At 41.9% G+C, this 18852-nt stretch overlaps 1 protein-coding gene across 1 annotated transcript in view; it reads right to left on the bottom strand.

The window, feature by feature from the left end:
• LOC124290118 (retinol dehydrogenase 11-like) overlaps positions 1-18455 on the bottom strand; it is a 37815-nt gene extending 19360 nt beyond the window's left edge. Inside the window, exon 1 of the mRNA XM_046726812.1 lies at positions 17883-18455. Coding sequence (XP_046582768.1) covers positions 17883-18090 — 208 coding nt within the window. The 5' untranslated portion in view covers positions 18091-18455. The remainder of the gene's footprint in view (positions 1-17882) is intronic.
• Between the last annotated feature and the right edge of the window lie 397 nt (positions 18456-18852).

The raw sequence follows: 18852 nt of genomic DNA, 5'->3' as shown, positions 1-18852 counted from the left end.
GTGACGAGCGAACACTTTAACCACAAGGCTACCCCACCGCCCTACTGATGTTTAGACGTTGCAGGATGTTTAACGGTTCAGTTATATGGCTATTGCTCACTTTGTAAATCAGTAAATCTGATTCCGGTTTACAGCAACAGTTCGGCATGGTTTACAGCAACAGTTCGGCATGGTTTACAGCAACAGTTCGGCATGGTTACAGCAAGAGTTCGGCATGGTTTACAGCAAGAGTTCGGCATGGTTTACAGCAACAGTTCGGTATGGTTACAGCAAGAGTTCGGCATGGTTTACAGCACGAGTTCGGCATGGTTTACAGCAAAAGTTCGGCATGGTTTACAGGAATATTTCGGCATGGTTTACAGCAAGAGTTCGGCATGGTTTACGGCAACAGTTCGGCATGGTTTACAGCAAGAGTTCGGCATGGTTTACGGCAACAGATGGCATGGTTTACAGCAACATTTCGGCATGGTTTACAGCAAGAGTTCGGCATGGTTTACGGCAACAGTTCGGCATGGTTTACAGCAACATTTCGGCATGGTTTACAGCAAGAGTTCGGCATGGTTTACGGCAACAGTTCGGCATGGTTTACAGCAACAGTTCGGCATGGTTTACGGCAAGAGTTCGGCATGGTTTACAGCAAGAGTTCGGCATGGTTTACGGCAACAGTTCGGCATGGTTTACAGCAAGAGTTCGGCATGGTTTACAGCAACATTTCGGCATGGTTTACAGCAAGAGTTCGGCATGGTTTACAGCAACAGTTCGGCATGGTTTACAGCAAGAGTTCGGCATGGTTTACAGCAAGAGTTCGGCATGGTTTACAGCAAAAGTTCGGCATGGTTTACAGCAACATTTCGGCATGGTTTACAGAAACATTTCGGCATGGTTTACAGAAACATTTCGGCGTGGTTTACGGTTTTAAGTATAAGGAAACCTAAACAAAAATAATAGCCTGGTGGGTCAATTACATGCCACAGACTGTATTAGGCACCGTTCATGATAAATGGCTAGAATGTATATGAATTTACGTGTTAAAAGGTGTACTTTACTTTGACATGGCCTCTTTTTTCGATTTGGAAATGATATTGTAAATACCCTAGATTTCAGTTACATCCTTGATTCTTGTCCACCTTTTCAAGGTCACACTGTCAGTGAAAGTCTACATGTAAACATCAATGACGTACCGCCGGTGCTCTCTGCAGGGTCTCGATTTTCCCGTGTGCTGAACGGCACGCGCTACGAGATCGGCAGGTGTGAAAGCGATCGACGTACATCCCATTTGGTGCCTATATCTGCTTCATGACTTTGAGGCTTCGAAACCTATCTCACAAGTTTGAGTAGATCCAGGCTTTTAACAAGGCCATTTACGTTGCTTGCATGGATTATATGAAATAATCAAAGACGGAACAAACAATGGTATTCTTGTACATTAAATTGTATTAATTGCGATTTGAAAATATGACCTGTATAAACAGGGGGACTGGAGATTTACAAAAATGCTAAACAGCCTGAAACTGATTTGTTTTCAGATAATAATGTTCGAAATGAAACAAATTTATCGAACTTCATAAAATTTTAGACAAGCTATGAGAATACACTTGTAAGTTTGGGATTAAAAGTTGTAAATACCGGTATATAAAAAAACCCGCAATTCTAAGCCGTGATTAGAACGTACGTGAACTGCCTTCGCTGAACTGATGGGACAAGTGACTATAAAATCCATTTGAAAACTTCAATCTGCATTTTGGTAGGTATCGATGATATTTAAGCTGACAGCAAAAAATACTTTTAATAGCGTAATTAACACAACTTCACTACTTAACTAACACGTCATTGGTCATCATATATTTATATATTAAAATCCCCATTATTCTAATTTTGAACAATAGCAGCAAACGACGGAAGTAAGAAAAGACCTTGTGATAATCGTATCTATAAATACAGATATCTCGAAATAGATGCATTTGGAAGATGCGTTAAACCCGAGACCCTGTGAGGAGAGCAGAATGACGTCACTGGGGGTACACGAGATGGGGAAGATAACAATGGATCTTATCGGAAGCACCGTGCTTCTAAATTCACACTCTGCAATTCTTACACACTCTCGCAGACATGACGGTGTCAAACAAAGACTAGTTGAAACTCTGTGAAACGATATGCAGATGTTTGCCATTTGCCACTGCAACAAAAAGGGATAGAAAAAACAGAATCGGGGCTGAAGCAAAGTCATCTGATCATGATTGACAGCTGCACGTGCAAATTCAGGATGACGTAACCAGTGGCCTCATTGTCTACCCGTACCCAAATACCTTTCTTTTAGGGGTTTCAATTTCATAGTAATTCCTTCTCGTCTTCATACATATGACGAAGACCGCCTCCGTGGGTAGTGGTTAGAGCGTCCGCCCGGAGAGCGGAAGGTCGCGGGTTCGATCCCCGACCGCGTCATACCAAAAGACGTTAAAATATGGTACTTGTTGGTCCCTGCCTGGCGCTCGGGTACAACACTGGCCGGTTCGGAGTCAGTATACTGTGTCTGAGTGGGCTATTCATGCTTCACTGCGGCATGGTATCTCAGTGGGCTAGCACTATAAAACCAGCTTAAGTCTGGGCTAGCACAAGCAGCCGCACATACACATACACGCGCATGCACGTCGCCATATGAGCGAAATATTCTCAAGCACGACGTTAAACCCAATTTTACCTCACCTCACCTCATACATATGACGAAATATGTAGGTCGTTCTATGGACGGAAAGGGGCGGTGGGATAGCCTAGTGGTTAAATCATTGGCTCTTCACGCCGAAGACCTGGGTTCGATTCCCAACATGCGTGAAGCCCATTTCTGGTGTCCCCAGTGATGATATTTCTGGAATATTGCTAAAAGCGTCGTAAAACGAAGCTCACTCACTATGGACGCCCTGTATCGGTTATTTTTTCAGTCTTTGATTGTGTCACGTTTGGTACTGGGTTGAACTGACCAGAGACCATAAACTAGATTTTAATATTTTCATTCAGTAATAAACTGTATTTATTGTAAGGTCTCTAATGTAACCATCCGAACTCTTCAGTCGAAAACCTACTTTAGTTTCCCGACTGGGTTCCCGCTAAGGTTGACACCACTACGTCCATAGCCGCCCTTGAAACATCTGTGTTTATTTCTCAGTCTTGACTTTATTTAATTTATTATAGGTCATCGGGTACTTCATCTTCTGTTTCAAAAGTTCAAAACTCTCTTTACGACCGAACGGATGAACCAGGCCCAGCCGAGGTTCGCTTCAACCCGCGAACCTGTTACGTCGTGTAACGGAAGCAGACGATACATGTCGCCTGCAAATAAAACCACATGTGAATCGCAGATGATTAAAAACAAGGCTGCGTTTTGTCGACCTAGAACACAAAGAATGGCTCTATAAACTGTGGGCTTTGAACACCTTCATTAGACTAACGCTTAGTCTCTGAATATATTTAATTTTGATTTTTAAAAATATCCATTTTAATTGAAAAGAAGCCCCAGTGGCATGGGAGATTCAGAACCTGAGGCAATCTAGACTTGCTTCATTTATTTTTTTTATTTTTATTATTATATGATATTTATATAGTGCACATATCCAGGCAACTAGTGCTTGCTCAAGGCGCTGGTATTTTTTGCCTCGATCATTGGATGTCAGTCTCAACGGCACATCGTGTTATCAATCTCGCCTCCCTGGGGAGTATACAACTCTTGCAGCCACTAGGCGCACCAAGTTATTGTGGCCTTCTCATCCTAACGAGGTACCCATTCACAGCTGGGTGGACTGGGACACATAGTCACAAGTTCACTGCACGTTGCTGTACCCGCAACTTGGTGTTTGCACGTATTCATGTGGCCACCATCTGGTCATATACCAACGGGTTCGTGGGTTCTTTTAAGTGCACAGGGATGTGTACTGTACACTAGGGGTTGTGACAATACTGAAAGAGTCTGCACAAAGTTGACTCCGAGGTTTTTTACACCCGGTCACAGGTGGGCTCGATCCCGACACCTCAAGCTCGCTGGATCACTAGCCTGGCACCTTAGCCAGCTCGCCCACCGCGCCCCACATTTAGGTGTTTAGCAAAGGGCTGGCGTAAAGGGGACATAATGCGGTCTGGAGACCGTGAAGCAGACTACACAGTCATCTGTGGCCGGGCAGAACTGGATGGAACTGGTTCTGGCAGATCACAACATACATGAACTACCTGCTGAAGAAAGCCATCAGGGTATAATGTCCTGCTTAGTCTATGAAAATATCATATTTTGATGGAAACAAATAAAAATATTCAACAAATTTAAAAAGTATCCTCAGGCGACAGGACAACCAGGAACTGGGTCTTCTGTATTCCAGGGAGGTTTTCGTGGAAGGGAAGTAATGTCACAGGGACTGTGAAGACCAGAGCCTTACTAACAGACTTGAAAGTATGATACCATTTCAGAATCAATGTCTGCAATGTCGGCAGAAAAAATCATAACATCATTAATTTATCTCAGGCAATATAATCCAGTATGTTTTGAAAATTGCTTTATCATAATATATTTATTTTATTTAAATATTTCATTTATTGTTTTCGGTGGGGTGTCATGATCTGGATTTCAAATGATTGTTTCAAAACCTAACCAGCGGTATAGTGAAGCTGGCCTGGATGATGCGTGTCGTTACCGAATTGTTTGGACAAGGGGGCGGTGGGGTAGCCTAGTGGTTAAAGCGTTCGCTCGTCACGCCGAGGACCCGGGTTCGATTCCCCACATTGGTACAATATGTGAAGCCCATTTCTGGTGTCCTTAGCCGCGATATTGCTGGAATATTGCTAAAGGCGGCGTAAAACTAAACTCAGTCAGTCAGTTTGGACAAGTCTCGTCTATTTACAAACTGCCCTCATATAACTGGATTATTGGCAAGAGGTCCGTAAACAACAAGAAATCAATTTTAGCGAAAGCATCCACCGGGTTTTCAGCGTGACGAGCGGTCGTTTAAACCACTAGGCTACCCCACCGCCCCTGACTGTTGCAGTAAGAACAGACACCACAGTAAATGTCAATGTATTCAGTTTAAACGGTTTTATTACGTGAGGTAACTGCTGTATCAGACCACTCTGTTATTCGTTAAAGCTGTTGTAATGGACAGTTGTGCGGGGAAGGTGATGTGTGTTTTTGGTACAGATGTTTCATGATTATTTCTGAGTCTGCAGCCTGAAGTGGGTGCAGGTATGAACAACCTGCAAGTGGAGACGTGGAGTAACTCTTGGGCCGGAAACGCGCAAAACGCCCTCAGAGTTAGTGAGTTTGTTTTTCGCCGCTTTAGCAGTGATCCAGCAGTACCGCGGCGGGGGATACCGATCTTCACATATTGTACCCATGTGGGGAATCAAACCCGGGTCTTCGACGTGACGAGCGAATGCTTTAACCACTAGACTACCCCACGTTCCATCCATGACCAGCTGGTACACTTCGGACCACGGATCATTAGAGCCGGTTAATGAGAGCAGTCAGTCAGTCAGACAGACAGATAATTTTATTTTTGTCTCACTTGTTTGTACAACCACGAGTCGTTCAGCGATTTCATGAGAGACACTAACACCATGTAAAATAAATTAAAATATATGTAATACATACATGTATATCATTTGTGTAGAATGCCACGACGTATAAGGACAATGTTATTGCAGGCCCTGGCACTATCAAAGGTTAAAATGGGGTTGTTGAGTACAGAATGAAACTGTTCATTTGCAGATAGTACATCAAATCATTCTAACCTGTTAGCACAAGACTTACATAATTCAGCTCTAACTGACGCATATAAAGGACAAAGGAGCAAGACAGTAGTAGTTATCGAGCCGATAGTAATGATACCCCGGATGGGGGGTGTTTTCGTACTGGTTGGTCGTTGTCGAGATGACAACATCTCTGTTTGTTACGACTCCACCGACAGCTGTGACGTATTAATGAATTGCGTTGACTCATTACGTTTGAGAACCGGGTTCCACTCTCAACGAACAACCAAGGCTAGTGACAACTTTAGAGCAAGAATATGTTTATGGCAGTTACTTTGGGACCTTTTAGCAGCTGGTGATGATCAAATAGCCAAAACGCAACCCGAGTCAGCTACAATGTCTGGCGACCTCATAAAACCTGTGTTACCCACTTGAGAAATGCAACACGTTTGAACGCGATTATAGTGTTTTATAGACAGCCCCCAGTCTTCTCAGCACCCTTGAACATGTGATAAGAAAATCCGGTACAGGCATGCGCAGAGGAGATAAAAACTAAACATTCACATTTGTTAATGGAACTAACTGTGCTTTTTACTGACGGCTAATTTTGATTTAAAAAAAATCCATTTTAATTGAAAAGAAGCCCCAGTGACATGGGAGCTTCAGAACCTGAGGCAATCTAGACTTGCTTTATTTAGGGGTTTGGTTACCGTAACATGCACGTGAGGGGAAGGGGAGGGAAAAACCTGGAACAGCGCCCCTCTCGGCTTCTTTACAACGTCTGCAGAGATTCAGGGTCATTGTAGGTGGGGTACCTTATGCTTGTCGTCAGGGTAGACTGAGATGTGGATTGGATGGCCAGACTCGGCGATTTCGCTGATGATAGTATAAGGGGCGGTAGGGTAGCCAAGTGGTAAAAGCGTTCGCGCGTCATTCCGAAGGCGCTGGTTCGATTCCACGCAAGGGTATGGTGTGTGCCTCGCCGTGATATTGCTGGAATATTACTAAAATGGGTGTCAAACTACTTTACTCACTCACTAATGATTGTGTAGCATCGGGATTGTTGATAGCTGGACTGACTCTCTCTCTCTATACTGTGATATTTATCCAAGCCCATCCCTTTTACAAAAATGCTGAATCGTTTTGGAAAAAGGCATCTGACTGGCGAAAAGACAGAGTTAAAGGTTCGCTCACTCAACAACCCGAATGGATCCGGGTTAGAACTGGTCTTCAGCAACCCATGATTGTCGTTAGAAGCGACCAACGGGATCGGGTGTAGCCAAGAAATCCCATGCAAGTCTAGAAAATGTGGCAAGTCTAGATCTGAAAATGAAGAAAGTCTCAGGACTCCTTTTCATTATATATTTTTTTTTCACTTTGAGCTTTTTTTCTGTAAAGTATGTTCATTTCAGAGACTAGTTGTTAGTCTAGATCGGGCGATCAGGCTCGCTGACTTGGTTGACATATGCCATCGTATCAACTGGGCGGTGGGGTAATCTAGCGGTTAAAGCATTCGCTCGTCACGCTGAAGAGCCGGGTTTGATTCCCCACATGGGTACAATGTGTGAAGGCCATTTCTGGTGACCCCGATATATTGCTGGAATATTGCTAAAAGCGGCGCAAAACTAAACTTACGTACGTACTCGTATCCCAACTGTGTAGATCGATGCTCATACTGTTGATCACGGGATTGTCTGGTCCAGACATATAGCTGGAATATAGCTGAGTGCGGCGTTAAACAACAAACACATGACACATTCAACAACCGGTCTGTGTGGCCCAACTCCCCTCCATGCAGGTCATCAGGATATAGCAGGATTAATGTTGACACGGCGTAAAACAAGATTCATTTCTCCACATAGTTTAAAGCCACAGCTATATCCGGTCTTAACGCTGTTCGCCAACTCAGCCTTGCCAAGAATCATGGCATCAGCTCCCCGTGCGATGAATGGCCCGAGCCCAAAAATAACTCCTCTCCTATTTCAGCAGAGGAGAAAATAAACAATTATTTTAAGTTGTCAATATTTTTACAAGAGATAAGTGTTTTACACTGAAATTGTATAGCATCGACGTCACGTGTGTCTGACTCGGAGAAGAAACTTAGCGAAAAATGTGTTTGGGCGATTAAAGACAAAAGATTACATGATAAATTTTATATTTTGAAAATAAACGGCACTTTCGTTTTAGATGTTTTTGTCACGAAGGGATACGTTTGTCGATTATTTATCGCTCAAACTGTCAAAACGAACATTTTAGTTGAAAACAAGCAATTACCACCCCGACGCTGATCTATAGGTGTCTCTACCGGCATAGGAAGAACGGCTATGAATAGGTACTTCACAATGTTCTATTTAATGCCAGTAATTGTTGTTACTCGTAACTATGGCAACGTAGGGGACATCATCAACAACAGTTACACAGGGTCAGTACTCATGTTTCGTGTAATTCCACACATTCCTATCCTGATTGTCCGCAGAAAGAATTCCATTCTGTTATGATAATACCTTTAATCAAATAGCATCGTTTCCGGTCGGATTCGAATGATACAGAGCAAAAAGCAATTGCCCTATCAAATTACACCCACGTGCGAGATAATTCTGCAGGAGACAGCAGGGATGGGAGTGATGACGTCACATCTCTAAAGAAACTGTGTTACAGAAGAGATCCAAGTTATTCATCACAGAACAAAACTTATTACGTGAACAGAATAGACTACAAGAGACGTGAAGGTATGGTGAGTGTCGGTACTGGTACAGCGTTCGTGGATTTTCAGTGCTTTGGTTGGTCGGTTGGTTAAAAATTGGTTGGTTGGTTTAACACCTCACACAACAATATTCCAGTTATATGGCGGCGGTCTGTAAATAATCCAGTCTGGACCAGACAATCCAGTGATCAGCATCGTGAGCATCGATCTACATAGTTGGGTACGATGACATGTGTAAACCAAGTTGTTTCGGTACAGCTTCTAGCTCGATAAGGGACCGTTCATAATTTATGGCTAGGGAGGTGATGATGATTTTCATGGAGAAGCATGTACAATGTGAATGACCCTCACTAAAATGTATGTACAAAGTATTAAGTGGCCCCGACCGGCATGTCATGTACAAAATCAATGATACCCCCACAGACACAACCCACCCCACCCCACCCCTGCCTCCCAGAACAAACTGTCCCTTTAAAGTCATCATCACCACCCCTAGCCATAAATTATGAACGGTCCCGAATGGTGTTAGTAGCCACATCGAAATGTTGCTCATATTAATAATACTAAAGTTGCATATTCATAGAACTGTCCTTGTTGTCCATCACACCAGCTTCTAAATGCCAAGCAAAGAAGACATTGTATGAGTTGCCCAACCGACGATAATCACGACTGTCTACTGTCTTCCTTTCAACAACAGCACTACTTACAACGCATTGACAATTGAGCATGACCAGCTTTTCCGATTTAAAAGAAGCTTTTTTAAGTCATGGCATAAACATATTTTTCCTTTCAAAATATTTTCTTTTAGCTTTATCATGAGGTCAAATATCGGCAATTAAATATATCAATTCTTCTGAATAACGCCCGAAAATGAAATATGAGAATATATGTTTATACCCAACTTACATATTTCATACAATCGCGACAATCTGTCCGCGCCTCCGGACCCCCTCTTAAAGAAACCGACCCAAATACTTCCGGATGTTTATGAGGAGACCGATGTACGGGCGACGAGACAGCTCAGTGGGGAGGTCGAGCGGAGGTATCGCGATGAATGTTTTATGAACACATACGCCCCCAGTCTTAATAACTGCGACACAGTTGACGGCCACGAAGCAGAAAATAAACAAACATTATGTGTTGATATTCCACAATTACCTCCCTAGACTAACGCTTAGTCTCTGAATATATATCTAAATGTTGATACCAACAAATATACCCATTTAAATTGAAAAGGAGGCCCAGTGAACTGGGAGCTGAACCTGAGAAAATCTAGACTTGTTCATTTAGGGCTTAAGGATTGCAGGAAGGGTTAGGCAGTAGGGAAAATAATGTGGTTCAGGGACCGGAGACAGACTATTGCATCACCTGTGTTTCCACGTATGTATCAGGTAAATTCTTCATGTTGTATGGGTAAAATGTGTGAAGCCCATCTCTGGTGTCCCCCGCCGTGATATTGCTGGAATATTGCTAAAAGCGGCGTAAAACCATACTCACTCACTCACTCTTCATCATGCTCGCATGTGTCTGGACTAATGCTAGTATGAATAAATAATTTTGATAGAAACAAACAATTCCTTTTAAATTGAAAAGGAGCCCCAGTCAGACTCAGAAACTGAGAAAATCTAGACTTGCTTCGCTTTGGGCTTCAGCACTGCAGAATGGGCTATCCGGAAGGGAAAACATTGCAGTTCAGGGCCTGTGAGACAGACTAGTATATGTGTCAGGTAAATCCATCATGCTGTACATATATGACGTGTGGGCCGGATGGTGGATCAACACAAGCCTTTTTCTGTCGTATAGACGACACGGGAGGAATGCTGGCGATGTCATTAAGTGGCAGTCACGCGTGCTCGGCATTGTTCGGGAATTACTGTTTTTCATTCACGGTTCCAGCACAGTCTGATTGACACCATCGACGGGAAAACACATGTTGTTTAGATCACTGTGACAGCAGCATTCAGGAATCGGTGCCTTATACTGTGTGGTTGAAAGTAGGGCTGCAACGATTCACCCATACCTCGATTTTCGATTCGATTTTCGATATTGGACCCTCAATTCGACCATTTTCGATTTGATTCGTCATACAAGTAAAAACATCAGATTCATTTAACTCTCAGTGTCGGCTTTTTTAGCGTGAATTCCATCGTCGAGTTGGCGACGTCTACTAACAACAATTCTCATTGGATAATTAGCCCGGCTTCAACCAATCACGTTCCGCCTTACTTCAGCGATCGATACTGCTCGAGCTGGATTCAAAAGTACGTGTGGAAATATTTTTAATAGGTATTCAATTATCGAATCGAAATAATGATAAAGGTTATCGAAACTCAAAACTAAGGCGTCAGATTCGATTTTCGATGAATCAAACCAAATCGTTGCAGTCCTAGTTGAAAGTCGATAAATTCAATTTTAGGGTCCACACATAACAATCTTGATTTATACGCCATCCCCATAATACTCAGAGAACGAGTGTTCCCTCATGACGTTTTAGATTTGCATAGACTGGGCCTCTACATCCAATACGTAATTGAACAATTATCCTAGTTTATCCTTTACTCAGCTCTCGCAGCCTATCCTCATCCGGCCTTCAGCCTATACTCAGCACGTCCTCAGGTTCATATTAATGGACTTGGGTGTTTACTATGTATTCAACACTACACAAAGATATACCTAGGACATTATGTCGATCTACAATGACAGTAGACTGCATGGATATGATAGTATGTGTTATCCTGATGTTGTTTCTACCTTCATGTTTCTGAAAAAACAATGACCTACAAACTCCAGGGTCAGTGTTTGTTGACGACCTGAAAGTAGGCGGTAGGGTAGCCTAGTAGTTAAAGCGTTCACTCGTCCCGCTATAGACCCGGGTTCGATTTCTCACGTGGGTACAATGCATGAAGCCCATTTCTGGTGTCCACCGACGTGATATTGCTGGAATAGTGTTAAAAGTGGCGTAAAATCTAAACTCACTCGCCCGTATTAAGGCTCTCAAGCGACCCATACAGCGATGGTCATGTTTACATCACTACAGACACAATGTATGGATAAACAACTCTCTATTATTAACGCGCGTTGCTCATAAATAGGGTCTACTTTGACACACAACAACTTCACGAAATGTTTAAAACAATAGACAAAGGTTTCCATTGATATATGTGAACATAATCACAAGTAAAATGTCCCCTTTCTAAAGATATTGTTTTAAAGTTCATATTTTCAATCTTTACAAATTGCAAACAATCTTTAAATCAATTTACCCCATATGTAAAAAAGATCTGACTTAGAGACAAAGAGCAATTCGAGAGATATCGCCTTTCTTCAGTCATCTCACTTGACCTTTGAATATGAGCGCCATCTGGTGGAATTCCTGATCTGCGCTGCTTTCCTGATAAGTCTAAGCTAGCCAGGGAGTCTATATATAGACTCACGCGGTAAGAATAACAACCCGCCTCTGAGTTTAGGATTCGTGGCACCGATATATATACACTGTACGTCACCAATAGAATAACAAAGCAGGAGCTATACTCAAAGGCAAAAGTACATCGCGATTAGTCCAGCGTTTTCGTATCCACCTGCATGGATGGCTGCGATATAGATATCCATTTCATCATGTGACAGTTTAAGCCAGGTTTTCATCCTCTAAAGAAACATCGGCGGAGGAATACACGGTCTGACAGAACAACCTCATTTAACAAATGCAAACCTATTTGCATGAACGCTCACCAAAAGAGAACTCTGTTCAAACGTTTTACAGACTAACAAGTAGTCTCTCAAATGAACTTATTTTACGCAAAAACGTGTCTAAATTATTTTTTATAAAATAGAATCAAAAATAGACCAGAGACGTTGTTTTCCTGAAACTGAGACAATCTTGACTTGACATATGTTCCAGACCTGAATGGGCTTAGGCTGTCATACAGACCCTGAAGCAAATATATCCAAGGAAGCCCACGCAAGTCTAGAGAATGTGGCAAGTCTAGATTTCCACAGCTTCTGAAAATGAAGTAAGTATCTGGGCTAGTAACGTTTTCAGATCTTTGCGCAATATATTTTAGAGCAATTTCGGAATATGGAATTTATTTCTCCCTGGTGACCTCATTTTCATATTTATCGGCCTGCTATTTCATATCAATTACACTCTCTATAATAAAACAAAATATATTCAAGAGAGATGGCACTTTTGGATATGAAAAAGTACGAGAGAATTTCAGAGTTCATATTCTTTACGAATTAAATAATTAAGAAAGACTCCCGGATCCATTTTCAACCCACTTAGAGAATACAACTTTGTAAATCTTAAAATGTAAGAAGGAAGAATTTTAAGTGATGTTCGCCAGATCACAACACAACGAAACATAACGTTCTTTTGCCTTTGAGTATACAATGATTTCTGAATAAATGATTTCTAAGCAAAATGATTATTAATAGAATAGAAAATTGGGTAACAAAATTAAAGAAAAGTTTGAATGTTTCAGATATATTTTGAATAAATTAAAAACTAAAAATATGAAAGCAATGATGTAACTAACAATAGTGCGCGGACGTCAGAGAAAGCAAGGTCGTGGTCACCTTGATATGAAACTCGATCCTGATTGGTTCCATGTTTATTACGGAAGTTGAATCCTGACAAGGGAGTGTGCCAGACAATGTCATATTACTCATGTAGTACATATCTGTCTCCCTCTGACAGTGGGATGGTCGTGATGTTGGGGTTCGTGTCTGCACTGCAATATGGCGCAGTAATACACAGTAGGATAATCAGCACTACACAGAATGGCTATCACTACTACTGCTACACGTCTTGAAGGAGAAATAACCTGATTTGTCTAAATTCAATTCTTGATAGACTTTGTAATTCATTTTGAAGACACATAGTTTCTTTAGACATATTACGTGTAATGTTTATACTCGAATTGAATACTCGATGTAAACGTGGCATTTACCTTGATTACTTACCAGTTTACATATGTTATTATAAGTAACAAAACATAATTTTCTAAAAGAGTTATTTAATACACCAATAGTCTGGACATGGATAAAGTCATTCCAATACATTTATTCAAGACAATATATATAACCGGAAACCATCATATATTTCTGTTTATAAACATTTATGCCTAACAGGTAATCCAGAAAAAAACGTGTACTGAAATCGTCTACATATATTTCAAGAGATTACTTCTATACTCTTGACTTTTGTATCCAGAATTTGACAATCTGGATCAACAGAGTTACACTGTACCAAGGCTCCGACCAACGGCGCAAATGTGTAAATGTACATGTACATAACACCTGTACGAGCACCTTGACAGACAGATCGTCCCAGCGCGTCCTAGCTGAGCCCGGACCTGATAGGAGTAACATCTGATTTTCTCGCAGTAATCAGTAATTATCACGGAACCAAGCGATTACTGGACGGACGTGTAAACTTTAATATCATTGCGACTAACCCTAAATGTACAAGTAACGGAACTGTTCGGAATGGCGGGGCTTGACATGGTCTTTCAGTTAATTCAGGCCCATCAGTTCAGAATCCCTGCCTGTAGAAATATGATGTAGATTACTTGCACCAGTAGTCTCTCGTGAAGACCCTGAAGCAAATATATCCAAGAAAGCCCACACAAGTCTAGAAAATGTGGCAAGTCTAGATTTCCGCAGCTTCTGAAAATGAAGAAAGTCTCAGGGCTCCTTTTCATTATACTTTATTTTTTTTTACTATGAACTTTTTTCAGTAAAATATGTTCATTTCAGAGACTAGTTGTTAGTCTATTGCCCCAGTAGAATCGAACTTGAGTCTTTGGCATGAAGGGCGAAGGCTTATCCACTGGGCTACTCCACCACGAGTCAGGTGTGTTGCTCCAATACGCGGTGTCTCTGCGTATCGGAGTATGAGTGAGTGAGTACGCCGCTTTTAGCAGTATTCCAGCAATATCACGGCTGGGAACACCAGCAATTGGCTTCACACAGTGTACCCATGTGGGTCTTCGGGGTGACGAGGGAACGCTTTAACCACTAGGCTACCAAACCACCTCCCCCGAAGTATGATAGCTTAATGAGATTAAGGTCCCCGCTACCGGATAATAGCGGAGTGAGTGAGTGACTGAGCTGTGTATATTTTCAAATATTGTTGTACTTCTCGCATCTAAGAGATACCATCTCATTTTGCGCTTCTGTCTAGTCAAAAATTGAATTGGTTTGTAAATAGATACATATTCCATACATACAGTGTATCCACAAACAGTTGAAAATGACAGAGGCCGAATTTTATCAACTGGAACCAACACTGGTTGCCTAGCAACCAGAACGATGCGACTTTGGACTGATAAACCGGGGTCTGCATCTGTTCCAGACATCACCCATTTAAATGCCTGGTGAGTCACGTGACCTATGGAGTTCACGTTTACCAGATGCGATGGGCGATAGAAAAGATGAATTTCCTGTGAATTTGTTGGGAGGCCCAAACCAAGCAACTTATCTTCAGGAATAAAAGATAAAAATGCCTAGCACCATGTTTCCCATACCAGTCTCGGCGTTAAAGTGATACGGGCTTGTGCTATGTAGTGACATGAATTCTGATAGGGAAGTTAAACATTTCAACGCCATTGAAAATGAAACACCTCTAAACATTATCAATAGAGTAACTTTGAACCATGTTCCATGCTACGCCCGTGTCAACCTGGAATAGTGTTTACTCGAAATTAATGGCAAAAACTTGGAAATAGTTGAATATGATTCTAGGCTAACGCTTAGTCTCTGAATATATATAATTTTGATAGTAACAAACAAGCCCATTTCAATTGAAAAGGAGCCCCAGGGAGAACAGAGATTCAGAACCTGATGGAATCTAGACTTGCTTTATTTAGAACTTTAGCATTGTTGAGAGGGCTTGGCAGTAGGGAAATAATGTGGTTCAGGGACTGTGGGACAGACTACTTTGATTCTTGAAGGTTCTGTTTTTACAACCAGAAATATATGGTATCGAACTCGTATCGTGGAGGTGACAAAAAGACGCTTGTCCCACGAGGCTACACCACCTCCTAAATACCGATAAAGACAATGACCTACAGACATGACATGGTGTAATGACAAATATATATTTCGGAACTGCCAGTGAGTGACAGAATATGATTTCAGAGCCAGAACGTTCTTGTCATCTCACAACAATATGTCAATAGTCGAGGCTTGACTAGATAACCATTTTATTGGAAAATCAGCAACATTCTACATGGCTGGGTTATCACGTGCAATCAATCAAGTACGGAGCCCAACGTCGTGTAGATATACAGTGCCAGCTGTGGGGGACAAGTTATTAGGAATCAACACTATGTATTTAGCTCACCATCCAAAACACGCTCTATTTATTCCGTCGGTGTTTTCTAAAAGTATGTTCACACATGAGTCATCCCAGTGAGACGGAATTTGAATCACCTTTTGTTTCCGAGTAAACGACATGGCTGAATTTCACGCAACATAGATTTCAGTAAGTACAAAAATAAATTTTGACTTTTAAAGCTACTTATGTATTCAGACTTGAACATAAAAGGATGGCCTTGACCTTTGTCGTCTTGTTTTTCTATGATATACACGTCGTGCCAGGAGAGCAATCACACTCTGTATCAAATTGCCAGGTGTCCCAAGATCTCGATGATATTAGCTTACACTGTTTCCGTTCAAGCGAGACACGGCGAGATTGTACCACGTGTTGGTGTTTGTGTTATTATCTGGTTTATTTACACCTGACCAATCAGCTGGTCACGTGGTCAGGTCATCTAGGTCATATCTGCTTGCTGATCATATTGTGCTCTTCATGGGTGGGAGTAAATTTGGTAATGTTACAGACAGACAAGCACGATAGCCGGAAAATAGCATATTTGTTTTCATGATAGCACAAATGTTTTTTTCATATCGTTCTCTCGAGCAAAACGATGTAGACCATAGGCGGATCCAGAGGGGATGCAGGGTGCGCACCCCCTTTGTGCTGAAAGTTTGTTAAATGACCATTGAAACTCGGGTGAAATTGAAGTGTGCACCCCTCCTTTTCTCAATAGTGTGCACCCCCAACCCCCACCCCCACCCCTGTCTCAAAAGCTGTATCCGCCCCTGTAGACTTACGCGTACGGCCAGCGTTAGCATATTCAGCTCACTGACGTAATCAGATCACGAGTGCAGTAATCCCAGAAATGTGTTTGGAATATCACTGTGCGTGAACAGTATCGATAACAGGACCTAGTGGTATTTGAGAATATATAACTAGATGTAGTTATCTCACTTGCACCATTATTAGTAAACGAAAATGTTTTATTTATACAACAGACAATTCATCTAACGTTTGTGCAATCAGGCAATATATTTATACAACCAAGCAAGATTTTTTGGTTATTTTTGTTCTATATTTACTTTGAAAAAACTTCATTAGTTTGATGACATTTCGTCAGAGCCAATCACATTTCTTAATGCACGATTTACGATAATTGCCATTCATTGGACATGCATGTACAATATAACACCCGTCGCCTAATTCATGACAGTTTCTAACATTAATAAAACTTCCTTAATTCTCCAAAGTGTGTTATCGTGTCGTTCACTTCCAGTAGTTAGTATATATCTACACACAGATTCTATATTTGCAATACAAAACAGCGATCATTGTTCCCTATACGGCTTAATCATCCATCTGATCCAAGACACTCCAGGTTAAATCCCCTATCTATGTCATTCTAATCTTCATCAAAACAATATTCTGTGATATACATGCTATAACACCACCCCTGTTTGGTGGGAAGCTGAACACACACCTGGTATATTCGACAACACACAAAGGTTGAAGTTGAAACAGAGGATTTGGCAATAGGCGAGTTGGGCGCTGCGATTTGTCCTTGAGTGATATTGAGAAATAGCAGACCTTGTGCCGTAGATTTAAAATATCAAAGTCATGCGTGATTATTACTTGTACATAATCATCATCGACGGCAGAAACAAAAGCAGCTGAAGAATGTGCGCGTCAGCAGAAAATATAACATTGATATATATTAGTGCCCTATCGTCCTTACTAAATGGTGTTAATGGCGGATTGAAGAATAGTGTTAGGTTTGACTGGACGTGATACTGATACAATGAACGCATATTACCACACAATGTGCTCCATGTCTTTCTTTCTTTCTTTTTTCTCTAATCGAGAAAAGTGAGCCCCAGTTGACAGATTATATATATTGAACGTATCTATTCATTACATGCGTGTTTTATCGAACTGTGTGACCTTGGCGCGTCAAACAAGTGTTTTGTTACATTAATTGTGCATTTATTATGTTGTTAAAGTTAATAGCAGAAAGTGCGGCTTGGACAGTTGAAAGTGACAGCACCTGAACGAAAGAGAGGGTTTGTGGTTTAACATACGTATACAGAAGTGTGGGTACGTATACAGAAGTGTGGGTACGTATCGTGATCATACCTGTGATGATGACTGTTTTCCCCTCCATCTTGTTGCGGCTGGGATTTTCCGTCCCCCATCTGATGTACACACGGAGGAGGATGACGAATAGGATGATGCAGGAGACAACGACAGTGGCGACAAGCGCCGAGAAGACGTCCTCTACAACTTCCTTGACCTCATCGATGTTCTCCTCCAGTTCATCGACTTTTAAATTTTTCATCGACATCTTGATTTGTTGAGATCAGAATTTACTCTCCGTGGTTAATGCTTGACCGGAGACACCTTCAAAGCAGGTGACGTTATGGCCTGCTCGAGCAGACGCCAGTTAGCAAAGTCGTCTGCTGGTGGCAGACGACACACCTGTGTGTAGCAGACGACACCTGAAGACAACGTGGTGCAGGTGAAGGTGTGTAGTGTCCAGGTAAAGGGAACAGGGTGGGCGAGATCTCTTCTGCTCCGGGAGCCTACCCGCGCCTTAGTCCAACCAAAGATCTTTTGAAGAGAGGAGATAAGTTCGGCACAACCCCTCGGAGTAGATCACGTTACCTATCTAGCACGTGACTTCACGGAGCCGGGAACAAACAGGGGCACAAGCGGGTTCTGTGAGACCTGCCACAGCAGCATATGTGGAATATCCGGAGGAGTGCCCGAAGTTTTATTACAACGGAATCGTTCCCTCCATCCCGCCACGGCTTAATCCCCCAAGTGTACCAAAGTTCACGCCTTACCTCGCGCCCATTCCCCAGCATGGAGTTTTATCTTTGTTTTTCTTTAGATTCGGGTCTGTAGGATTTGACTTTCTTTTTCGAAGCTCAACAAAAGCACGCACGTATCTGAAGATAACTAAAACAATATTGCTAGGTTTAAGATTGGAAAAAGTGTGCTGTCGCGAAAAACAGATGACGCTATCGGACGTGTCTCCTGGCAACAGTTAATGGTTACGTGAGGCAGATATTGAAGAAGAAAAATATTTGTTCATACATGCACA

Source organism: Haliotis rubra, unplaced genomic scaffold, assembly GCF_003918875.1.
Source record: "Haliotis rubra isolate DU_JTF1 unplaced genomic scaffold, ASM391887v1 Scf458, whole genome shotgun sequence".
NCBI lineage: Eukaryota > Metazoa > Mollusca > Gastropoda > Lepetellida > Haliotidae > Haliotis > Haliotis rubra.
Note: the sequence above shows the minus strand (reverse complement) of the source record. Positions and strands in the feature narration are given on the sequence as shown.